This window comes from Arachis ipaensis, chromosome B9, assembly GCF_059453495.1.
Source record: "Arachis ipaensis isolate K30076 ecotype BB chromosome B9, ASM5945349v1, whole genome shotgun sequence".
In the NCBI taxonomy this organism is placed as follows: domain Eukaryota; kingdom Viridiplantae; phylum Streptophyta; class Magnoliopsida; order Fabales; family Fabaceae; genus Arachis; species Arachis ipaensis.
Genome location: NC_142444.1, coordinates 160397968 through 160415539, shown reverse-complemented (window position 1 = coordinate 160415539; position 17572 = coordinate 160397968). Strand labels below are relative to the sequence as shown.

General features: G+C 34.5%; 3 protein-coding genes across 5 annotated transcripts; 1 reads left to right on the top strand and 2 right to left on the bottom strand.

Moving 5' to 3' along the window:
- The first annotated feature begins 3898 nt into the window (after positions 1-3898).
- ABCG8 (ABC-2 type transporter family protein) lies at positions 3899-6171 on the top strand. Its single transcript, XM_021111312.2, has one exon. The coding sequence runs from the start codon at positions 4051-4053 to the stop codon at positions 5869-5871; it is 1821 nt and encodes a 606-aa protein (XP_020966971.1). The 5' UTR covers positions 3899-4050; the 3' UTR covers positions 5872-6171.
- A 1194-nt stretch (positions 6172-7365) lies between these two features.
- LOC107619543 (SPX domain-containing membrane protein At4g22990) lies at positions 7366-12950 on the bottom strand. The gene is made up of 12 exons (XM_088499522.1): positions 12801-12950; positions 12515-12626; positions 12083-12141; positions 11816-11936; positions 11307-11618; positions 11074-11178; positions 10537-10991; positions 10171-10472; positions 9596-9768; positions 8572-8762; positions 8292-8425; positions 7366-8154 (listed from the first exon to the last, which is right to left on the bottom strand). Exons 3-12 carry the CDS (start codon positions 12133-12135, stop codon positions 7916-7918), a joined length of 2085 nt encoding a protein of 694 aa, XP_088355648.1. The 5' UTR covers positions 12136-12141; positions 12515-12626; positions 12801-12950; the 3' UTR covers positions 7366-7915.
- Positions 12951-14805: 1855 nt separating this feature from the next.
- Positions 14806-17502, bottom strand: LOC107619699 (protein SGT1 homolog A). 3 transcript variants are annotated; one of them, XM_016321994.3, is made up of 10 exons: positions 17213-17502; positions 17044-17113; positions 16748-16872; positions 16441-16570; positions 16178-16274; positions 15985-16050; positions 15729-15867; positions 15424-15509; positions 15226-15330; positions 14806-15143 (listed from the first exon to the last, which is right to left on the bottom strand). In XM_016321994.3, exons 1-10 carry the CDS (start codon positions 17370-17372, stop codon positions 15036-15038), a joined length of 1086 nt encoding a protein of 361 aa, XP_016177480.1. In that variant the 5' UTR covers positions 17373-17502; the 3' UTR covers positions 14806-15035. The 3 variants fall into 3 exon arrangements, with proteins under 3 accessions (XP_016177480.1, XP_020966966.1, XP_020966967.1); XM_021111307.2 differs by having other exon boundaries at positions 16441-16567; positions 17213-17497; XM_021111308.2 differs by lacking the exon at positions 15985-16050 and having other exon boundaries at positions 17213-17497.
- Between the last annotated feature and the right edge of the window lie 70 nt (positions 17503-17572).

Sequence of the window (17572 nt, the reverse complement as noted above, 5' to 3'; positions counted from 1 at the left end):
TCCTGATAAAATTATTTGCTAGTATTCAATTATTATTATTATTATTATTAGATTAATCCAATTCGATCAAACAAAAAATTATGAATAAGATAGGATATCTTCAGCAGCAATAACTTTTTATTTCCCTGTTCTGTGAATTCAAATCTAAAATCATTATATTGATTAAGAAAACAAGAAAAATACATAAATAACCTGTCATTTATATCAACGCACTATTATGGATACACGGGGAGACTCATGTGAAACCGTTTTTCCGTATTTGCTTTCTACTTGTTTGGATAATCACATTCTCGTCAGGGGACAATATGATTGGGAATTGAATATAATGCTTATAGTTTTGTGTTCATTGCATTTGCTTGCATACCTTATTATGGCTTCATTATTAGAGGGATTTTCTTAAGCTACATAAATATAATATAATATAATATAAACATAGATAAGAGAAACTATTCCACATGTCACGATTTGCATCTATCTTGCTTGCTTTGTTTCGAGACAAGGGAAACATATCGTGGATTTAGTATGTTCTTGCTCTTAATAACCAGCACTAGCGTGAGAAATTATTCATACGGCTTAGTTATTTTGGGTCTTCAAATAGTACATGTTTAGTTTATAAATTAAAAAAAATTTGGGTCTTTAAAGGGTTTGCTTATCTTGTATTCTAAAAGTACATGTTTAGTTTATAAATTAAAAAAAATTCATAAAAAATATAAAATATTTAAAATTTAATGTGTTTATTTTATTTTTATTAAAGAATAATATTATAAATTTAAGTTTTTTGTTAATTAAGTCTAATCAAATTAATTTAATATCAATAAAAATAAATTATAGATAAAATTACTCTAAGTCTTATATATTGTATAATTTGTTTAGATTTGTTCATAAAAAGACTTCAATGTGTAGTATTATTTTTTATTAAATGAAAATATTAAAATTTTTTTATTAATAATAAATTTATCATGTGTCTTAAAAATACATGTTAGTTAATTCTTAATTATAATTTAAATTTTTTTATAAGGAGTATTAGGGGCCAGTAACTTTTGTAATTTGTAGCCATCAAGTAGCCATCAATGATGATTTTAATGGTGTGAGATTGGTGTGAGATTTTATCCAATGGTTCACTTTTCTTTTGCTTGTTACATGCTAGCCAGAATTTAATAAAGTTGCTGGTCCTAGACTTTTTCTTTTTTTATTACAAACGGATATTTTCGACAGATTTTATCCCACGAAAATACAGAGGGAATTTTAGAGGGATTTTTTTTTTGGTAAAAGTATTCATTGTTTTTGTTTAATATGAAATATTATTTTATTAACAAAAAGAGAAATCAGCAAAGTTAGTAGTCAGGCCCAACAACTAATGGATCCAACAGTCTTTGGGTATGGAATCCCAAGCACCTGACCCAAAATAGAAGAGAGAAGTGTAACGACAAATAAGGGCTCCAAATAAAAACACCAGAAGATTTGTGAAAAATATGTCGAGAGATATGCTTTGTAAAACTACTCTACTAGAGTATCATCTTTAATTCTTTATACTTTTTAAGTAAAATTAAAATTAGAATTCTATCTTTTATATATAGTAATTTATTGACTAACAATAAACTTTTAAATATAATTTAAATTCACATCAAATTCATCCTTATTTTATTAGGTTACAAGCTACAACTTATTGTTTAATTTTAGAAGATTCAATTCAATTAAATTATCTTGTAATCATAAGATAGTCGTTTCAAAAAAAAAATTCATAATATTCATTATGCAACAACTTATGTTTGGTTATTGTAGGTAATAGTGTCTGACAATTTGTGTTCCAAGCTTTTTCTAATACCTTTCTGGATATTTCTTCTTTTGATACTTTGATTGTTCTGATTCTAAAGATTGATAATCCTATAAAGATGAAAGATTTTTTTACCAATTATTATTTGTAATGTTATCTACAAGGTTATTACGAAAATGGTGGTGAACAGGTTGCAATTTTATTCGTTTGAGATTATAGGATCACTGCAAGGTAGCTTTGTTATGGGAAGGAGAACTCCACATAACACCATTCTTGCACAAGAAGCTCTTCACTTCATGAAACTCTTGTTTTTAAAGTTGATAAGAAAAAGTATATGATAGAATTATTTGAAATTTTTTAGAACAAATTCTATCTATGTTTGGATTTTTATCTGTCGTCACTAGTCTAATTATGAGGTGTGTCAATGGTAATAAGCTGAATAACTTTGGACCCAAAAAAAGGGCTTTGTCAAAGTGACCTACTATCCCCTTGACTTTTTACGATGTGTATGGAGTGATAGAGATGCTATATTTCTCAGCAAGTAAAGCAGAGGCTATATGAACCAGTTGCTGTCTCTAGAGGGGTCCAACAATATCACACCTAATGTTAGCTGATGACTTGGTACTCTTCTGTAAAGCAACCAACCAGGACACAGGTTCAACGAGCTATTCAAACCTTAAATTTGTTTTGTAAAGCCTTTGGAGTGAAGTTGAATTTGAGAAACCTAAAGCGATATGTTCTCATAATGTCTCAAGGCAGAGAAAGAATATGGTCACAAGCATTTCTTCTATAAAATTTTTCAATTTTTTTGAAAAATATTTGAGAGTGGTGTTCGAAAACTCTAGAGCATCAAAGGTTGATTTCAATGAGGTGTTAGGACAAAATTTGACAGTGTCTAGCTTTATAGAAGGAAAAAATTTTTAATAGAGTCGGGTGAATTTGTCTTGCAAAGTTTGTGGTTGCCTGCATTTCTATTTACACGATGCAAGTGAGCTATTTTTCCATTACCACTTGTAACGAGATTGATAGATTGGTGCGTCAGTAGTGCAGCCATTACCCAAGGGCTTCATCTAACCTCTTGAAAAACTCTAACCACTTCCAAGAGGTTTAGTCGCCTTGCGTTTCGAGATTCTCACCTTGCTAACTTAGCCATACTAAAAAATTAATCCGCCATCTTTTTCAAAATAAAGATAAATTATGGGTTTGAATTTTGAGAAGTAAGTTTCTCTTAAACAGAAACATTTTATATTCATGCGGCAAGTCAATCTTTTCCAATTTGAAAAGTAATTATTAAAACGACAACTACATTAAAGGATTAGTTTTCTTGGTTAATTAGAGACATCAACACATGGAAAGACAAGAATTGGAATATCCATTTTGTGAATATTTTTAAAGAAGGCAACCAATGTGATGATTACCTAGCACAAAAAAGTGTAAATATAGAATTAAGGCTCTATTTTTGAGACACTCCTCTTAGAGAAACAGTCCAGTTATTAGTAGATGATGAATAAAAGACATCTCTGTCTCGTATAATTAGTGCGTAATTTTTTGCTGAGCTTAGACCCCGTTTATTACACCCAAAAAAAAAAAAGAGAGAAGGGTTTTCTACAAAAAAATTTTCGAGTTCAAAAATCATAGAAGTTGAAAGCTGCGTTTGGTGCTTATTCAGCAGAGTGCAAATGCTATAACAGACTAATTGGCAAAATTTGGAACCCATAATAACATTAAGACAGTAGAATGCCTTCAACCATCTCCTTGGCTGCTTCGATTGCTCATAAATGATATACCTTAGGGACTTCATATAAGTTCTTGCCTTTTGTTATTGTTTACTTTATTTCCTCTTTTCTTTTGTTTAGTCTTTACACCAAAAAGAATATATGATATACATACACACCATATTATTGTTAAGACTTTTTAGTATACTACATGTCATGTCATGATCTGACTCTCAAACTCACAAGTCACCACTGAAAAGTCACAATAAACATTATTTTTACTGCTACTCCAACTTGATTTTTAATAATGCAACAATGTATGGTTCACGGATTCTAGCTAATAAGTTCTTTGTTCAATAATACTAATGTTTATTATTGTTATTATTCAAGAAGAATAAAATACAATTAATCCCAAGCCACCAAATATGGCAAAACGCCATTTTAGTTCCCTTTTTTATTTCTGTTATCAAAACGTTACATGAAGCTGATCATTGTTACATCCAACACAATTAACAATTCAGATTCTTCTCTCCAGTCTCCAACACCAACCCCCTAGACTCCATGGAAGACCAGCCACCAACAAAGCCATCACCAACAGCTAAGACCTACAAGCTCACTGCCACTTCAATCTCCTACACTAAATCCACCACCACCACCACCACCACCTTTGCTGTACCACTCTTACTCTTCAAACACTGCACAACAACCCCACCAACCTACATCCTCAAAGAGGTCTCCTTAACTGCATACCCTTCTGAAATCCTTGCCATTGTTGGCCCAAGTGGTGCAGGAAAATCCACCCTCTTAGACATTCTCTCTGCTAGAACACTTCCATCACATGGAACTCTTGAACTCAACAATTCCCCTCTTATTCCTTCCACATTCAGAAAACTCTCAGCATATGTTCCACAACATGATGCATGCCTCCCTTTGCTCACAGTGTCCGAGACTTTTGCATTTTCAGCACACCTCCTCAAGCCTAAAACCTCTGACATTGCAGCCATAGTTTCTTCTCTTCTCAGTGAACTGAGGTTAACTCATTTGGCCAACACAAGGCTCTCTCATGGTCTATCAGGTGGAGAACATAGAAGAATCTCCATAGGCCTTAGTCTTCTCCATGATCCTGCAGTGTTGCTCCTTGATGAACCAACTTCAGGCCTTGACAGCACCTCTGCATTCAAGGTCATGCAGATTCTCAAATCCATTTGCGTTTCACGTCACAGGACAATTGTTCTCTCCATTCACCAACCAAGCTTCAAGATCCTCTCTTGCATTGATAGGATCTTGTTGCTATCCAAGGGTACTGTGGTCCACCACGGAAGCCTTGCATCACTTCAAGCATTCTTACACTCGAATGGCTTTACCGTGCCCCATCAACTCAATGCATTGGAATATGCAATGGAAATATTAAGTCAATTGAACGAGCTTAAGCCTATTACTCCACCAAGCATTCCTGAATCACCTGAAAGTTCATCAGCTGCAAGTTCCATATCTGATAACAATGGACATAGATCCAAAGAGATAATAAGGTACAAGAGCTCCAGAATCCATGAAATATGCACTCTATATGGCAGGTTTTGGAAGATAATATACAGAACAAGGCAACTCCTTTTAACAAACACCTTAGAGGCACTTCTTGTAGGGCTTGTTTTGGGAACAATTTACATCAACATAGGGTTTGATAAGGAAGGAATTGAGAAAAGGTTTGGTTTATTTGCATTCACCTTAACATTCCTACTATCTTCCACAACAGAAACCCTTCCAATCTTCATCAATGAGAGGCCAATCTTGCTTAGAGAAACATCAAGCGGGGTTTATAGGCTCTCATCATATCTCATTGCAAACACACTTGTTTTCTTGCCATACTTGCTTGTAGTTGCAATCATATACTCCATCCCAGTCTACTTCTTAGTTGGTTTATGTGCTTCTTGGATTTCTTTTGCTTATTTTGTTTTGGTCATTTGGGTAATTGTTCTCATGGCAAACTCCTTTGTGCTCTTCTTGAGTTCCCTGGCACCTAACTACATTGCTGGCACATCACTATTAACAGTGCTTCTTGCAGCATTTTTTCTGTTCTCTGGGTACTTCATCTCAAAGGAGAGTTTACCAAAGTACTGGCTTTTCATGCATTTTTTGTCCATGTACAAGTATGCACTTGATGCATTACTCATCAACGAGTACTCTTGTTTGGCCACAAGGTGTTTGATATGGTACCAAGAGAATCAAGTTTGTATGGTAACTGGGGGTGATGTGTTGCAGAAGAGGGGGCTCCAAGAAAGTCAAAAATGGACCAATGTTTACTTCTTGATTGGGTTCTTTGTGTTGTACCGTGTGCTTTGCTTGTTGGTTTTGATTAGAAGGGTTTCAAGGTCCAAAACTTGAACACGGTTCTATATTCATGCGAAGAAATTGTGAGGCTAATGACAGTATTATCAATGGCTGAATTGAAAATGTTATATCGTCCGAATGTGCTTTTGTTTTTGTTTTTGATTTGAAATACAGCCACAAAGAAAGTTTATTTTGTAGATATATGATGATGAAGTTGACTACTCTTGATTCTACTCTAGCTACTTAGTTACTTCTACATGCACATTTCTTGTTTCCTTCCCTTGGAAACGGATAATCTAAATGATTTGTGATGCCAACGCCAACTTGTATTGTGAATAATATATTTCATTTTCTCGAGAGTGGACAAGATTTTTTCTTTTAATTTTGTTTTCGTTTTCATGTACATACATCAATGGTACCTATATATGACATGCTAAATGCAACCTCTATAAGCATAAGAAAACATATTTAAGTATAGATCATTGGATCTAAATCATTAGGTATAAAAATTTCTTCTTGTCTTGTGGTTTTTAACATGAAAGAAAGAGGGAAAGAAAAACTAGAAATTGATTGGCATTAAAATGAGAGACATGAGGGGATCAATAATTCTGTATTTCGTTCTTGTGTGACCTGGGCCACCTTTGATGGGTGGAAGAGAATATATTTTATTATTTTATATAACATCATGAAATCTTAAAGCTAGCTAGATTAATATCTCTTCTCTTGGCCTATTATTTAATTTGTTCAATTTGTTTAACTTTGTTGTGTGTCACGGGTGTCTCTTACTCTCACCTTTGGTTGCAAAGCAAGGAAGAAGAATCCAAAAGCGTCCTTCTCATTATGAAGATTTTGTCGCTTGGCTAAATTGATTGCAGTTATTCTTTTGTCTGCTCTGCAGTCTGCACCATAGTGGTATACTATTTTGGGTTCACGGGTTACTAAATTGCTGTGTCCCGTGAACATAGTTTAAGGACTAATCTTCATTATTATTAGAATCTTGGCTTATACAATAAGAAGTGTATTAATATGAAGTAACTGTATCTATAAATAAATAAATATATTTGACATTAAGGCGTTTTACTCTAATTTGAACCTTACATCGCAGAATCCACGAAATATGAGAAGAAGTACTTATGGATGGACTTTTGCTTTTGTTTTTCTTCACAAATGTTACAGCATACTGCTTCCTGTAGTTTTCAACTGCTAATGAACTCCAAAGGGTATTATTTCTTCAAATGTACTATGTATATATACAGTATAGTAGTATACACACACCTAATTAATAACGAACAATATATTCCTCTTGGCCATTTACCGATCGGAATCGTGTTATAATCCTGATATTGATAATAAAGGATTATGACAGCATAATACCATATATATAAGTTAATCGTTTGATTCATCAGTAGCTTTGCTAAGCCGAATTCTTTTGTTTTATTGTCAAAAAGTTAAAAGGAATCAAACATGCTCTATACCATTCTCATGGTTGATGATATTTACAAGCTTAATTAATTCAACGAATTTTTACAATGGTCATAGATGACAGTAGTTCGACAAGTAAAACTGAAGCCCAACTAACATGACGTTTGTATACACAATACAATATATATACTTAATAATAAATCCAAACCAATTAAAATTAAAATAAAAAAAGGAACCAACCACCACCTTGATGTGCATAGTGCACATATATAGCTAGCTACTAGCTAGTAGCTAGTAACTGTCTCAGAAGAAATAATCGTTTTCTTTTACTATTGGCTAATGAAGTTATTTGGTAAGTGCATCAGCGGCACAAAGAAACCATGAAAATATTTTGGTACTCCTTGGCGACAAGGTTTTCTCCGCTAAAAAAACCCAAGAAAAACTGAAAGACGAAAATCCATTTGTGTTAGTTTGAGGAACATTCAGCTAAAAATTTACAATTGGCCAACCTACATGAATAACATCTAAGATTTGTGTAGCCCAAATTAAAGGACCTTGATAGCTAGATCAAAAGAAATTAGAAAGAACTGCATGAAAACATTCAAGAATGACAAGGAGGTGAATTGTTTTAAAAATCAAATCCTCTCCTTGGAAGGCATCGATCCAGGCAGCAAAATCAATATAAGGAATTATAAGTGTAGAATGTTGCTAAGATGGAAGCTATGCAAATGAAGAGGGAAGGAAGAAGGGTTATATTTAGGAGCCTGCTGACACCCACGTAGCCAGCCAGTGTGATGGTTGCATCAGCTATCACTCTTGCGATTGTGCCGGCCTCCGTTGAAAGGAGCCCTCCATTGTAGGTTCCTCGTGAAAGCCTCGATGACATCACTCTTGAAAGGAGTGACAAGTTAACCCCTAATATGATCACCACATATGCAGATCATTATTAGCTACCGTTGCATTCTGTCACATTATTCTGAGTAACAACTGCATGATTAAATTTCGCTTCTGATCATTATTTGTAAGCTAATAAATGACAGATAAAATCTTACCTTCAAGTACTTCAGCAGAAACAAACATCAGCAGACCTGAACAGATGTATTGTGGCTCAGAATATGGAAAAAACAAGTTGAAGCTGCAGATTATGCCTATGAAAACCATAATTTCTGATGCCAACAGGATTTGCCTACAAACAGGTCAATAGAATGGTGTTAGTCCTTCTATTGCTTTGTTTTAAGAATGAAAAATGGGAAATGTATTATCATGCATCTTTCTGAAAATTCCAAAACCACGTCATAAATTATCTTCGTAAGTGTTTTTTTCACACGATACCTGTCCTCAAACATATTGCTTATATAGTTTCCAACAACAATGTTTACAGGAAGAACTGTCAGGCCGAGGCATGCAAGAAAAATGGCGACTGTGCTCGTTGACCAGCTGAAATAGTATGTTGTGATGACACTAGATTCTGATAGCAAAATCTCCATTGCATATTTGAGCATGAAATATATCAATAGCTGAACCTGAAGACATGACTTAAAATTTCTCAGATGAAATATGTATTGCAAACATCAAAGAAGGATAAGGGTCAAGCCATATAATTCACAAGTTCTGATAATTAGTAACGACTACAAGGTCAAAAGCAAATAGTAGCAACTTAGTAACTTGGCAAAAATATCCTATGAGGTTGTGTGAGGCAACCTCGTTGATAAGATTGTATAGATAATTGTTAAAGACTTCCTATTGCCCACTAAGTTTCTGTAGTTAGGGGTCATATTGTATAGGTAAAATATTCAATGAGATTTCTAAAGAGAGTCTCATTAGATGAGGGTGTGTATTTAATTGATTGGAAGCTCCTAGTTTAAACTTCGTCTATTTATAATTTGGTAGTCGCTCGTTTTTAATTATATTACTCAAATTTGAGACACAACTAAGCCCATTTAACCATTTTTTCCTTGTCAACCTTTTCTTTTCTTCTTTCTCTCTGCCCCTCCGTCTCTGGGTGTGGCGCCAAATTAGTGACAATTTGAAGCCACGTGTCTCTGTTTGCCAGTGTCATATTCATCAGCATTTGGCATCCCTTGCCTACCAATCTCGTGATCTCAATTGAACATCTTTTCTCACCTCGTTATGGTTGCTTTGAACCGGGCGATCTAATGGTTACTGGAGCTGAGGGAAAAAGGAAAGAAAAGATTCTTCGGGGCTTGCCTAAGTATCTTAGATTTGTGTAATTAAAATTTGGGTAAAGATGACTGGCTACCAAATTGTAAATTGAGTAAGTTTGGATCAAGGATTTCTAAGCATTTAAATAGCACAGCCTCATGTAAGTTTGTAACATGTATAGTTGATCACAAACCTTTACAGAAGGAGTAAGGAGTCTATATGCTGATCCAATTGAATTTGCTGGTTTACGCGATTCCTGTGGAGCTTCTTCACTACCATCACAATCCTCCGGAGCTTCTTCATCTGCTTTGTTTTCTGAACTAACCAGCAATGGTTGTTTTTGGCCTTTTTCAAGTGCACTGCTTTCTGCTTGTGAAGGACAAATGTGTCATTTTCCATTATTTATGCGATGGTTAACAGAATGAACAAACTTCTTAAACATAATTTAAGGCATACATGAATTTTATAAAGATCCAAGTGACTTAAAGCCATATACAGGGGCAACCCTATAATTTAGACAAGTCTGTGATTCTTAAAGGATTACGTTTTGGCAGCAGATTCACCAATTCCCTAATTAAGAAATTAGAGATTGTTACATTTTAAGGCTAACTCCCTCCCTTGCATACTTTATTTGACTGGTTTAGTAGTTGTGCTGTGTAATGCAAAGCAATATAGCATTCAGCATTGTTGGGTAGCAGCCTAATTAGCAATTTTTTAAGTACTCGATAGAAAATGTAAAAATAATCAGCAGAGACATGAATTCAGTACCAGCATTGGATTTACGTGGTTTATGATTCTCTTCAATATCATGAGAAGGTTCCTTAAAACTGAACGACAACCATATTAGATACATGAGCCAGCCAGCAGCCATGACCCACCCGGGCAAGGTATCTTGGTTGAATGTGATCTTGTAGATCTTAAAATTTATTTGCAGTAACCCAGCCAATGCAGGACCACAAGCCATTCCAAGAGCACTCGCACTAACAAAACCTGCTGATGCTTGCAAACGAATTTTTAAGGGCACGCAGTCACTGATGTAACGTCTGTTAACGGCTCTGGCAGAACCTAACCTGCAATTTTCATTTAAATGTTATTTATGCTCATCAATCATCAAATGAATAAAAGCACACTTACCCACAGCAAAGACGACCAAGTAAGAGGATCCATATTGAATTAAGGTCATATGCCAATGCATACAGGGCATTTCCGAGAAAAAGGGTGATGCTACTGAATATAAGTGGTCTGAAGTAGGACTTATTTGACCACGCACTGAAATACACGGAAGAAAACACCTGCGCAACAGCCATTGCTCCAATCACAATACCGCAAACTGTTGGTGCAGCCCCAAGACTCTCAGAGTAATCATCTGCCGTTGGGACGATGATATATGTGTTCACCATATACAAAAATGTATTAGCCAGGTTCAGAATAAGAGACATAAAATGATATTTTTGATCATCGATAGGCTCATCAGTATGTGCAGGCAGCTCCTCTTGCATAATGAGTGCATGTTGACCCAGAAAGTTAAGAAAGTTAGTTGAGTTGGTTAACCTGTCAACGGCTGCTCTTATTGAATCAATGACAGGATCCTGCATATAATGCAAGGTTCTAGTCAGCACAAATGTTTGCTTAAGAATATTGCAAGTAAAAAAACAGTGCAACTGAAACGACCTGAAGGGGAAGAGTAGGCTGATCATAAATTGATAAGTAGCTGCCGTGGCGGTCTTGAAGATCATGGAGATTGCGAGATAAGGCTCCCACAACAGCTCCAAATCCCTGCAAATTCCACATCTGTTAGCCAATATTCATCCCTGGAAACAATAAACATCAACTACATATGGATGTAGCTGATTCTGCAAATTAAAGGCCCAAATAAATATTTGTGTTAGAACTAAAGGCATTACCACATGCTTGAAAACTTGCTGCAGCTGAGAGTAAGGATGGTTAGCACGAGTTTTGACATAGTAATCGGTGAATCGATAGCCAAAACGTTTATCAAACTTCTTCAATATCTTGCGCAGACCAATAGCATTGATCTCTACAAAAGAGAAAAGCTTCAATAAATCTTGCCCCACTGCTCTATAATCTTCGCGTAGTTTGGCTATTTTTTGTAACTCAGGCTCCGGCTGAACAGCATCCTGCTCCTCTCCAAGCTTTGCGATCCTGCTTGCCAAAACTCCTTGCTGTTCCAGAAGGAAAAGGACAATCTTCTCAATCTGCGTTGTAATAACAAAACAAGAGAGAATCAATTTATGAATGAGACACATTCGATAAACAAATAAAAATTTCATGTTTGGCATGTACTCATGTAAGCGGAATCTAAATTGGGCAGTTAAAACTAATGAGATAGAAAAAGGTCCAAGGTTCATATAATAAGAGACTAGTAATCATAGAATGGACAATGTGAACAGACCTGATTATCCAGCATCCTTGAGAAATCCTTTAGTACATGTCGTCTATCTAGTGTTCCGAGTTCTATTTGTTGAGCATACTGTTTTACTCGTTTCTTCATTTGTTTGTAATTTATGTAATATCTAAAACAAAAGTTAAAATCATTAGCATGCATGTAAAATGTTACTGAATCCAGGGTGCAAGTTCTTCAAAGTTCTGAATTCAGATATTTGATTGGGATGTTTGTAAATCCCAACACAGCAGGCAGGTAGGCAGAAAATAAACATACCCTTGCCATTCTTCAAGTTGTCTTTCTTTCAACCTTTTCCCGAAGGCAACCATCTCTGCCTGCAATTTTTCATGATAAAAGGTTGTTGTATCAGTTACTTATGAGTATCCTAGCCGCTCAATTCAGATACATCACGGCTTGAATCCGAATTACACCATATAATTTTACGAATCTGCATGCATTAATTCCCGGCCTAGTTTAATATGAGTAGCTAAGAACGCAACAAGTAAAGTTGTGAAGCCCAATCATGGCCTCATGGGTGGATCAGAATCCTGAACATACCAAAACGGCAAAACCACCAAATGACGACACACCTCTTCACTGAATTGTGAACTACATGGGGTTCACTGTAGATAACAAAAAAAGAGGGGGAAAATAAAATAACATATTATTTGAAACTAAAAAGGCCATGTGGTTATTAAGAAATTGTACGTTATCTAAGCAGTGACACAAACTTGTTTGGATCGAACCATGAATTGATTTCACCGTTCAAGTTCAACCTATGGATTAATAACAACAATGGAGGCTCTTTCACATGCCATAGCTGAATAGTGAGAAGCAAATCAAGTACTTGATGCCAACATTTCAAGCCCAGCAACCGGGCCCATTCGGCCCAAGAAGAAAACACATAACATGAACGAAAACGAAGCAAAAGAAAAGCGAATCTGTAGAACGACGATATGCATGATAGCAATAGAGCGATAAGAAGGAGGCTTACCCGAAAATGGATCAAAAAAGAAGAGTATGCATGCGGCGATGATCGAATTGTGGAGCAATTTGGAAGGAGGAGGAAGAAGAAGGATAAGGAGAAGATCGAGCTGAGTTTGTCGGAAACGAAGCTCAGTCTTAGGCTTGTTTATTTCCGTACATATCGCTCGCTTCTCTCTTTCCATTTTGCTATATATAGATTGCAATACAACCCACAACTTCTCATCACAACAACTTCAATTCCGTTCAAAACTATACTATTACTACTTTTTTATTTTAAACATACAAATATATCTACATTCTAAACTTTAACTCATCACTATATATACCGTCCACGTCAAAATTATTTACTTTCACTACGTGCATGTGTCGCATTTCTTAAATCTTATATTAACTTAATTAAGAGTTTCACCTTTAATTTTATTTATGCATGTTTATTTATTTAATTAGTGCAACCAAATTTTATAAGGATACACATGCTTTCTGATAATTAATACTAATACTCATCAATGGTGCAAATATGCAATATATATCTAAAATGTTAAAACTGTGAAAGAATAATATACCTAAATTTTGTTCTAAAATAAGTAAAAACGTATCATTAATTATTATTATTACTATTACCTGCGCTTTTACATGTGAAGTTACAAAAAACAAAATGCAGATCGTCGCAAAGAAATATTTAGCTTTTAATAACATGCAACATGCATACACACGTTATAATTAAGCTATCTATCCTGATTAATACACAGGTTGGTCTGCTAAAAGACAGTTGTGATATTTCACGGAACAATCCTTTTCTTTGTTGTTCTTCCTTTTTCTTTTTTGTCATGAATCCTTAACTTTCTGGGGATAACATACAGCGCAGCAGAGGAATAGAGTTAGACAAATCCATCGGTAAATGAATATATGATAGCTAGAGATTCTAGATTTGTAGAGGAGGGAACACGTCACCATCTACATTCTGCGATATGACGCCACTACTCAAGCCCTCCAGTTGCCACCAGTGACAAATCCATCGTTACGCGTAATTGGAGATGTATTATTTGAATTTAGCTACATTTAATTAAGTAAAAAATATTTTTATCTTTTTTAATAAGGAGGTCGTAGAGCGATACTTATATCAGCTTCCGATCCACATGCACCGAACAAGTTACGCTCTCTGCATAAACAACGTCTCGGTTAAACTAATAGTCTGTTAATAAGATAATTTTAGACTATTTTAAACTAATTCTTTTATTGTCTTTCGAATAATTTTTATGTCGATATATCTAGTTTTATTTTAGACAAAATAAGAGGCACATTATAGTGAATAAGGATAATTAAGCAGCTGTTTTCGATAATAAAAATGTTTTGAGATACAATAAATATGTCTAAAATACTTTATTTTTTTATTTTATATTTATTTATTATTATTAAAATAAATAAATAATTTTAAAAGGAATAAACATATAAATATAAATACGATATATATAAAAATGTATAAATATTATATCTTTAATATTACTCTTAAAAAATTATAAAAGCCAAATATATAATTTCATATCAGCATCATTATTTGTATCTTTGACGAACTTAACAAATATTATTCGATATGTATCTAAAATATTTAATTTCGATTTTCAATTTTCACACCATCATATATAAAAATAAGTGTTTATGATATAATATAAAGACGCATAATATTTATTGGCATCTAATAAGTAATTTATGAATATGATTTAATTCACAGGTAAATAAGATACGAATAGAAGTTAAAATATATCTCGTTTTAAGAAAGTATATATTGTACACGATATTTTTATTTTTATTATAAAAAAATCTTTTTTTTTTTATTGAAAAATACATTTTAATATAACTGCATTTAAAAATGAAATTGAGACTAAAAAATAAAAACTAAATTAAATTTTTATATTATATTTAATATAAAATATATTGGATTAAATTATATCTCAATATTATATTTATTTTAAGATAACTATAGAGATTAAGAGATAAATTTATAATTTAAAAAGTTAAATAAAAATATTATCGATGTATTCCCGTAACGTAATAAAAAGTCTACAAATTGGTCCATATTATCGATTCTTATCAAAGAATCTAAGATATACAATTAAATTGAAGTATTCAAATATGATGTAACAAAAAATTCTTTTTCTTAATCAGATGTTATCTGCCAAAAATAATATTAATGAGCATCCAATAATAAATGAAATGATGTACAAGTATTAATATTGATCCAAAACTAATATTCCCATTTCTTCAACTCCATGCCATCAGGAGCACTTCCCTGAACCTTCTTGGATCCCACTTCTTTCCAGTTTGTGGACAGTACGGTTCCATTAGACTCCACCTGCAACATACTTTCATTGTTATATTTGGAAAAGAATATGAAAAGCAAAAAAAGACAAGGCATTGCACGATAAAATACATACAAATGATTTGCTCATTGCTCTTCTGGTGTCCTCATCTGCATCTTGATATATCTGGCGGAAGAATTTGTTCAGCGCTGCGTCACCATCAAGCTTTTCATCTTTTTCCTGAAATTGAGACCCTTAGGACCAAAAAGTGCAATACAAATATACAATCCAAAGAGTCATTAAAAATTTGGGCGAGTGGTAGACTAAACTAACCTCTTTCTTAACTTGAGCTTCCAGCTTATCCCAATCTACTCTTTTTGGTTTAGAGGAAGGGTAAGTAGGCCTTTGAACGTTGATAACTACAAAATTGGTGGTAGAGTACAATCCACATCAGAAAGGAAACGATGCAGGTACTAATAAAGGACCATAATTCAAGTGACAACATGCACAACTCATTTCAAATAACAGAATCCAGGGTAGATTCTGTACTCAAAGCAACATGCATAACACTTAATTAGAGTATCTAAGGCATCCAACAAAACATGGAGAGATGAAAACTTAACCAGAATTGAGGTTACCTGATGAAACAATAGCCCTCTGTGGAACTGTTGCACCTCCACGGAATTCAAGAGCTGCCCAGTGGATAGGTTCTGCTTTTGCAAGCCGGATTTCCATCTTGGTAGACAAAACTTCATATCGGCATCTGGAAGGTACGATCTGATTAAGGTAAACCAAAGATTTCACTTGACTTACACATGATAGAAAAATCACATAAAAGAGTTTCAATGCAAATTTCTTAGTTACACCAACTGACAAGGAAGCTCTGTTTCACACCTTTCCAAACAAGCGAGGTTGAAGAGCATATGCATCCTCACCAGGTACATCGATTCTAACACTTAGCTAGAGCAAAATAAATAAACAAGTTTAGAATGTGATTTGTTTACTTGTTTGTCAAGATGTATGCAACTGTAACAAAAATAACACATATGCTTTGACAAAATCCTGCAATAAGTAATGCAGCACTTACTATTTGTTCACCAAAATCAACAGTCACGCTGTCCCGTGGAATGCCCTTTGCAAAAATGGTAACCACCACCTCATCAGGTTTTTGGTAGAATTCATGCCTGCATTGATATTATATTTTCAAAATTCACCATTATAATGCAAATATAGTATTAAGGGCTTGAAGCCATATTATAAGATAAGGCTAAATCATTACAGGAAGTACATTAGAAAAACATCTGCATGCACCATGGCAATTGGCACATGAAACAAACAAGTTCCACCAACCTGTATTTAGGTTTAGCAACTGCTATTGTCATCTGCTGTGAAACGTCATTCACTTGCTCAAGTTCTTTGGCAGAAACACCCCGAGTTGTCGTGTGCTTTTCTGGTATTATAGGTGTGACATCAGATTCTTCTGTTCAACATTTTAGACCACCAAACACGTGTCACTTTCATAGCATAAAATTAAATGCATCCACGTTTATCTCTCGATAGTCATGACATATCGTACTATATCACAGCTTAAATGAAATCTAAAAGTTGGACTGGAAAAAGTAACAACACATTACATAAAGAAAGAACAAATTATTACCAGCAATGAGCTCATGACATTGTTTGAGCATATCAATGAATTTTGAATCCCCTGGAGCCAATGAAGCACCCATCTCTAGAGCTGCCTTAGCTGTCTGATATTCCTTAAGCTTCATGCATGCAGTACTGCAACAAAAATGTTTGATGAGAGTGGACTTAACAACAGCAACAGCAACAAGGATTATAATAATACAATGCAAGATAAGAATGTAGTTAATAGCATTGATGACATTCTATACAATACTCGTGGTGATAATCATAGGTGGAAATAATAAAAAATGGCAGAACTGTTCTCACCCTTTCCGCAAATATGCTTTTGGGAGAGAAGGATTCAACTCAATTGCCATGTTTGCATCAGCAACAGCCTCTGTAGACAAAAAAAAAAGAAAAAAAAAAAGAAAGGAATCATTAAAGCAATCATAAACCCCGAAAACACAATGGAAAAAAGAGGGAATATAATGGTGACCAGCGAGGTTGTTGAGTTTGATGTTGGCTTGGGCACGATCGGCATAGTATTGAGCGTTGTTAGATTCAAAAGCGATGGCCTTAGTGAGAAGGTCCATCGCGAGATCATAGTCTTCATCGACGAATGCCTCTTTGGCCCTCGCTTGAAGATCAGAAGCCATGGAATAGAAGGCCAAGGAAGGAACCAAGAGAAAGAGAGAGAGAGAGAGAGAGAGAGAGCTCTTGAAGAACTAGGAGAAGAAGAAGAAGAGTCTAGAAGGAGAATCAAAGTGATTGACCTGAGAATGAGATACATTCAATAATTACGACAATATATATATAGAGACCACAAGAAGGGTTGATTCATATTTTAGGAAGCTAC

Coding starts and splice junctions, on each gene's coding strand:
- ABCG8 (XM_021111312.2), top strand. CDS start 4,051: ATGGAAGACCAGCCACCAACAAAGCCATCACCAACAGCTAAGACCTAC.
- LOC107619543 (XM_088499522.1), bottom strand. CDS start 12,135: ATGGTTGCCTTCGGGAAAAGGTTGAAAGAAAGACAACTTGAAGAATGG. Junction 10,473..10,536: donor CTTGGTCGTCTTTGCTGTGG/GTAAGTGTGCTT, acceptor TGAAAATTGCAG/GTTAGGTTCTGCCAGAGCCG. Junction 8,155..8,291: donor TTCTGCTGAAGTACTTGAAG/GTAAGATTTTAT, acceptor TGATCATATTAG/GGGTTAACTTGTCACTCCTT.
- LOC107619699 (XM_016321994.3), bottom strand. CDS start 17,372: ATGGCTTCTGATCTTCAAGCGAGGGCCAAAGAGGCATTCGTCGATGAA. Junction 16,571..16,747: donor ATGTCATGAGCTCATTGCTG/GTAATAATTTGT, acceptor AATGTTGAACAG/AAGAATCTGATGTCACACCT. Junction 15,510..15,728: donor GAGGGCTATTGTTTCATCAG/GTAACCTCAATT, acceptor CCAATTTTGTAG/TTATCAACGTTCAAAGGCCT.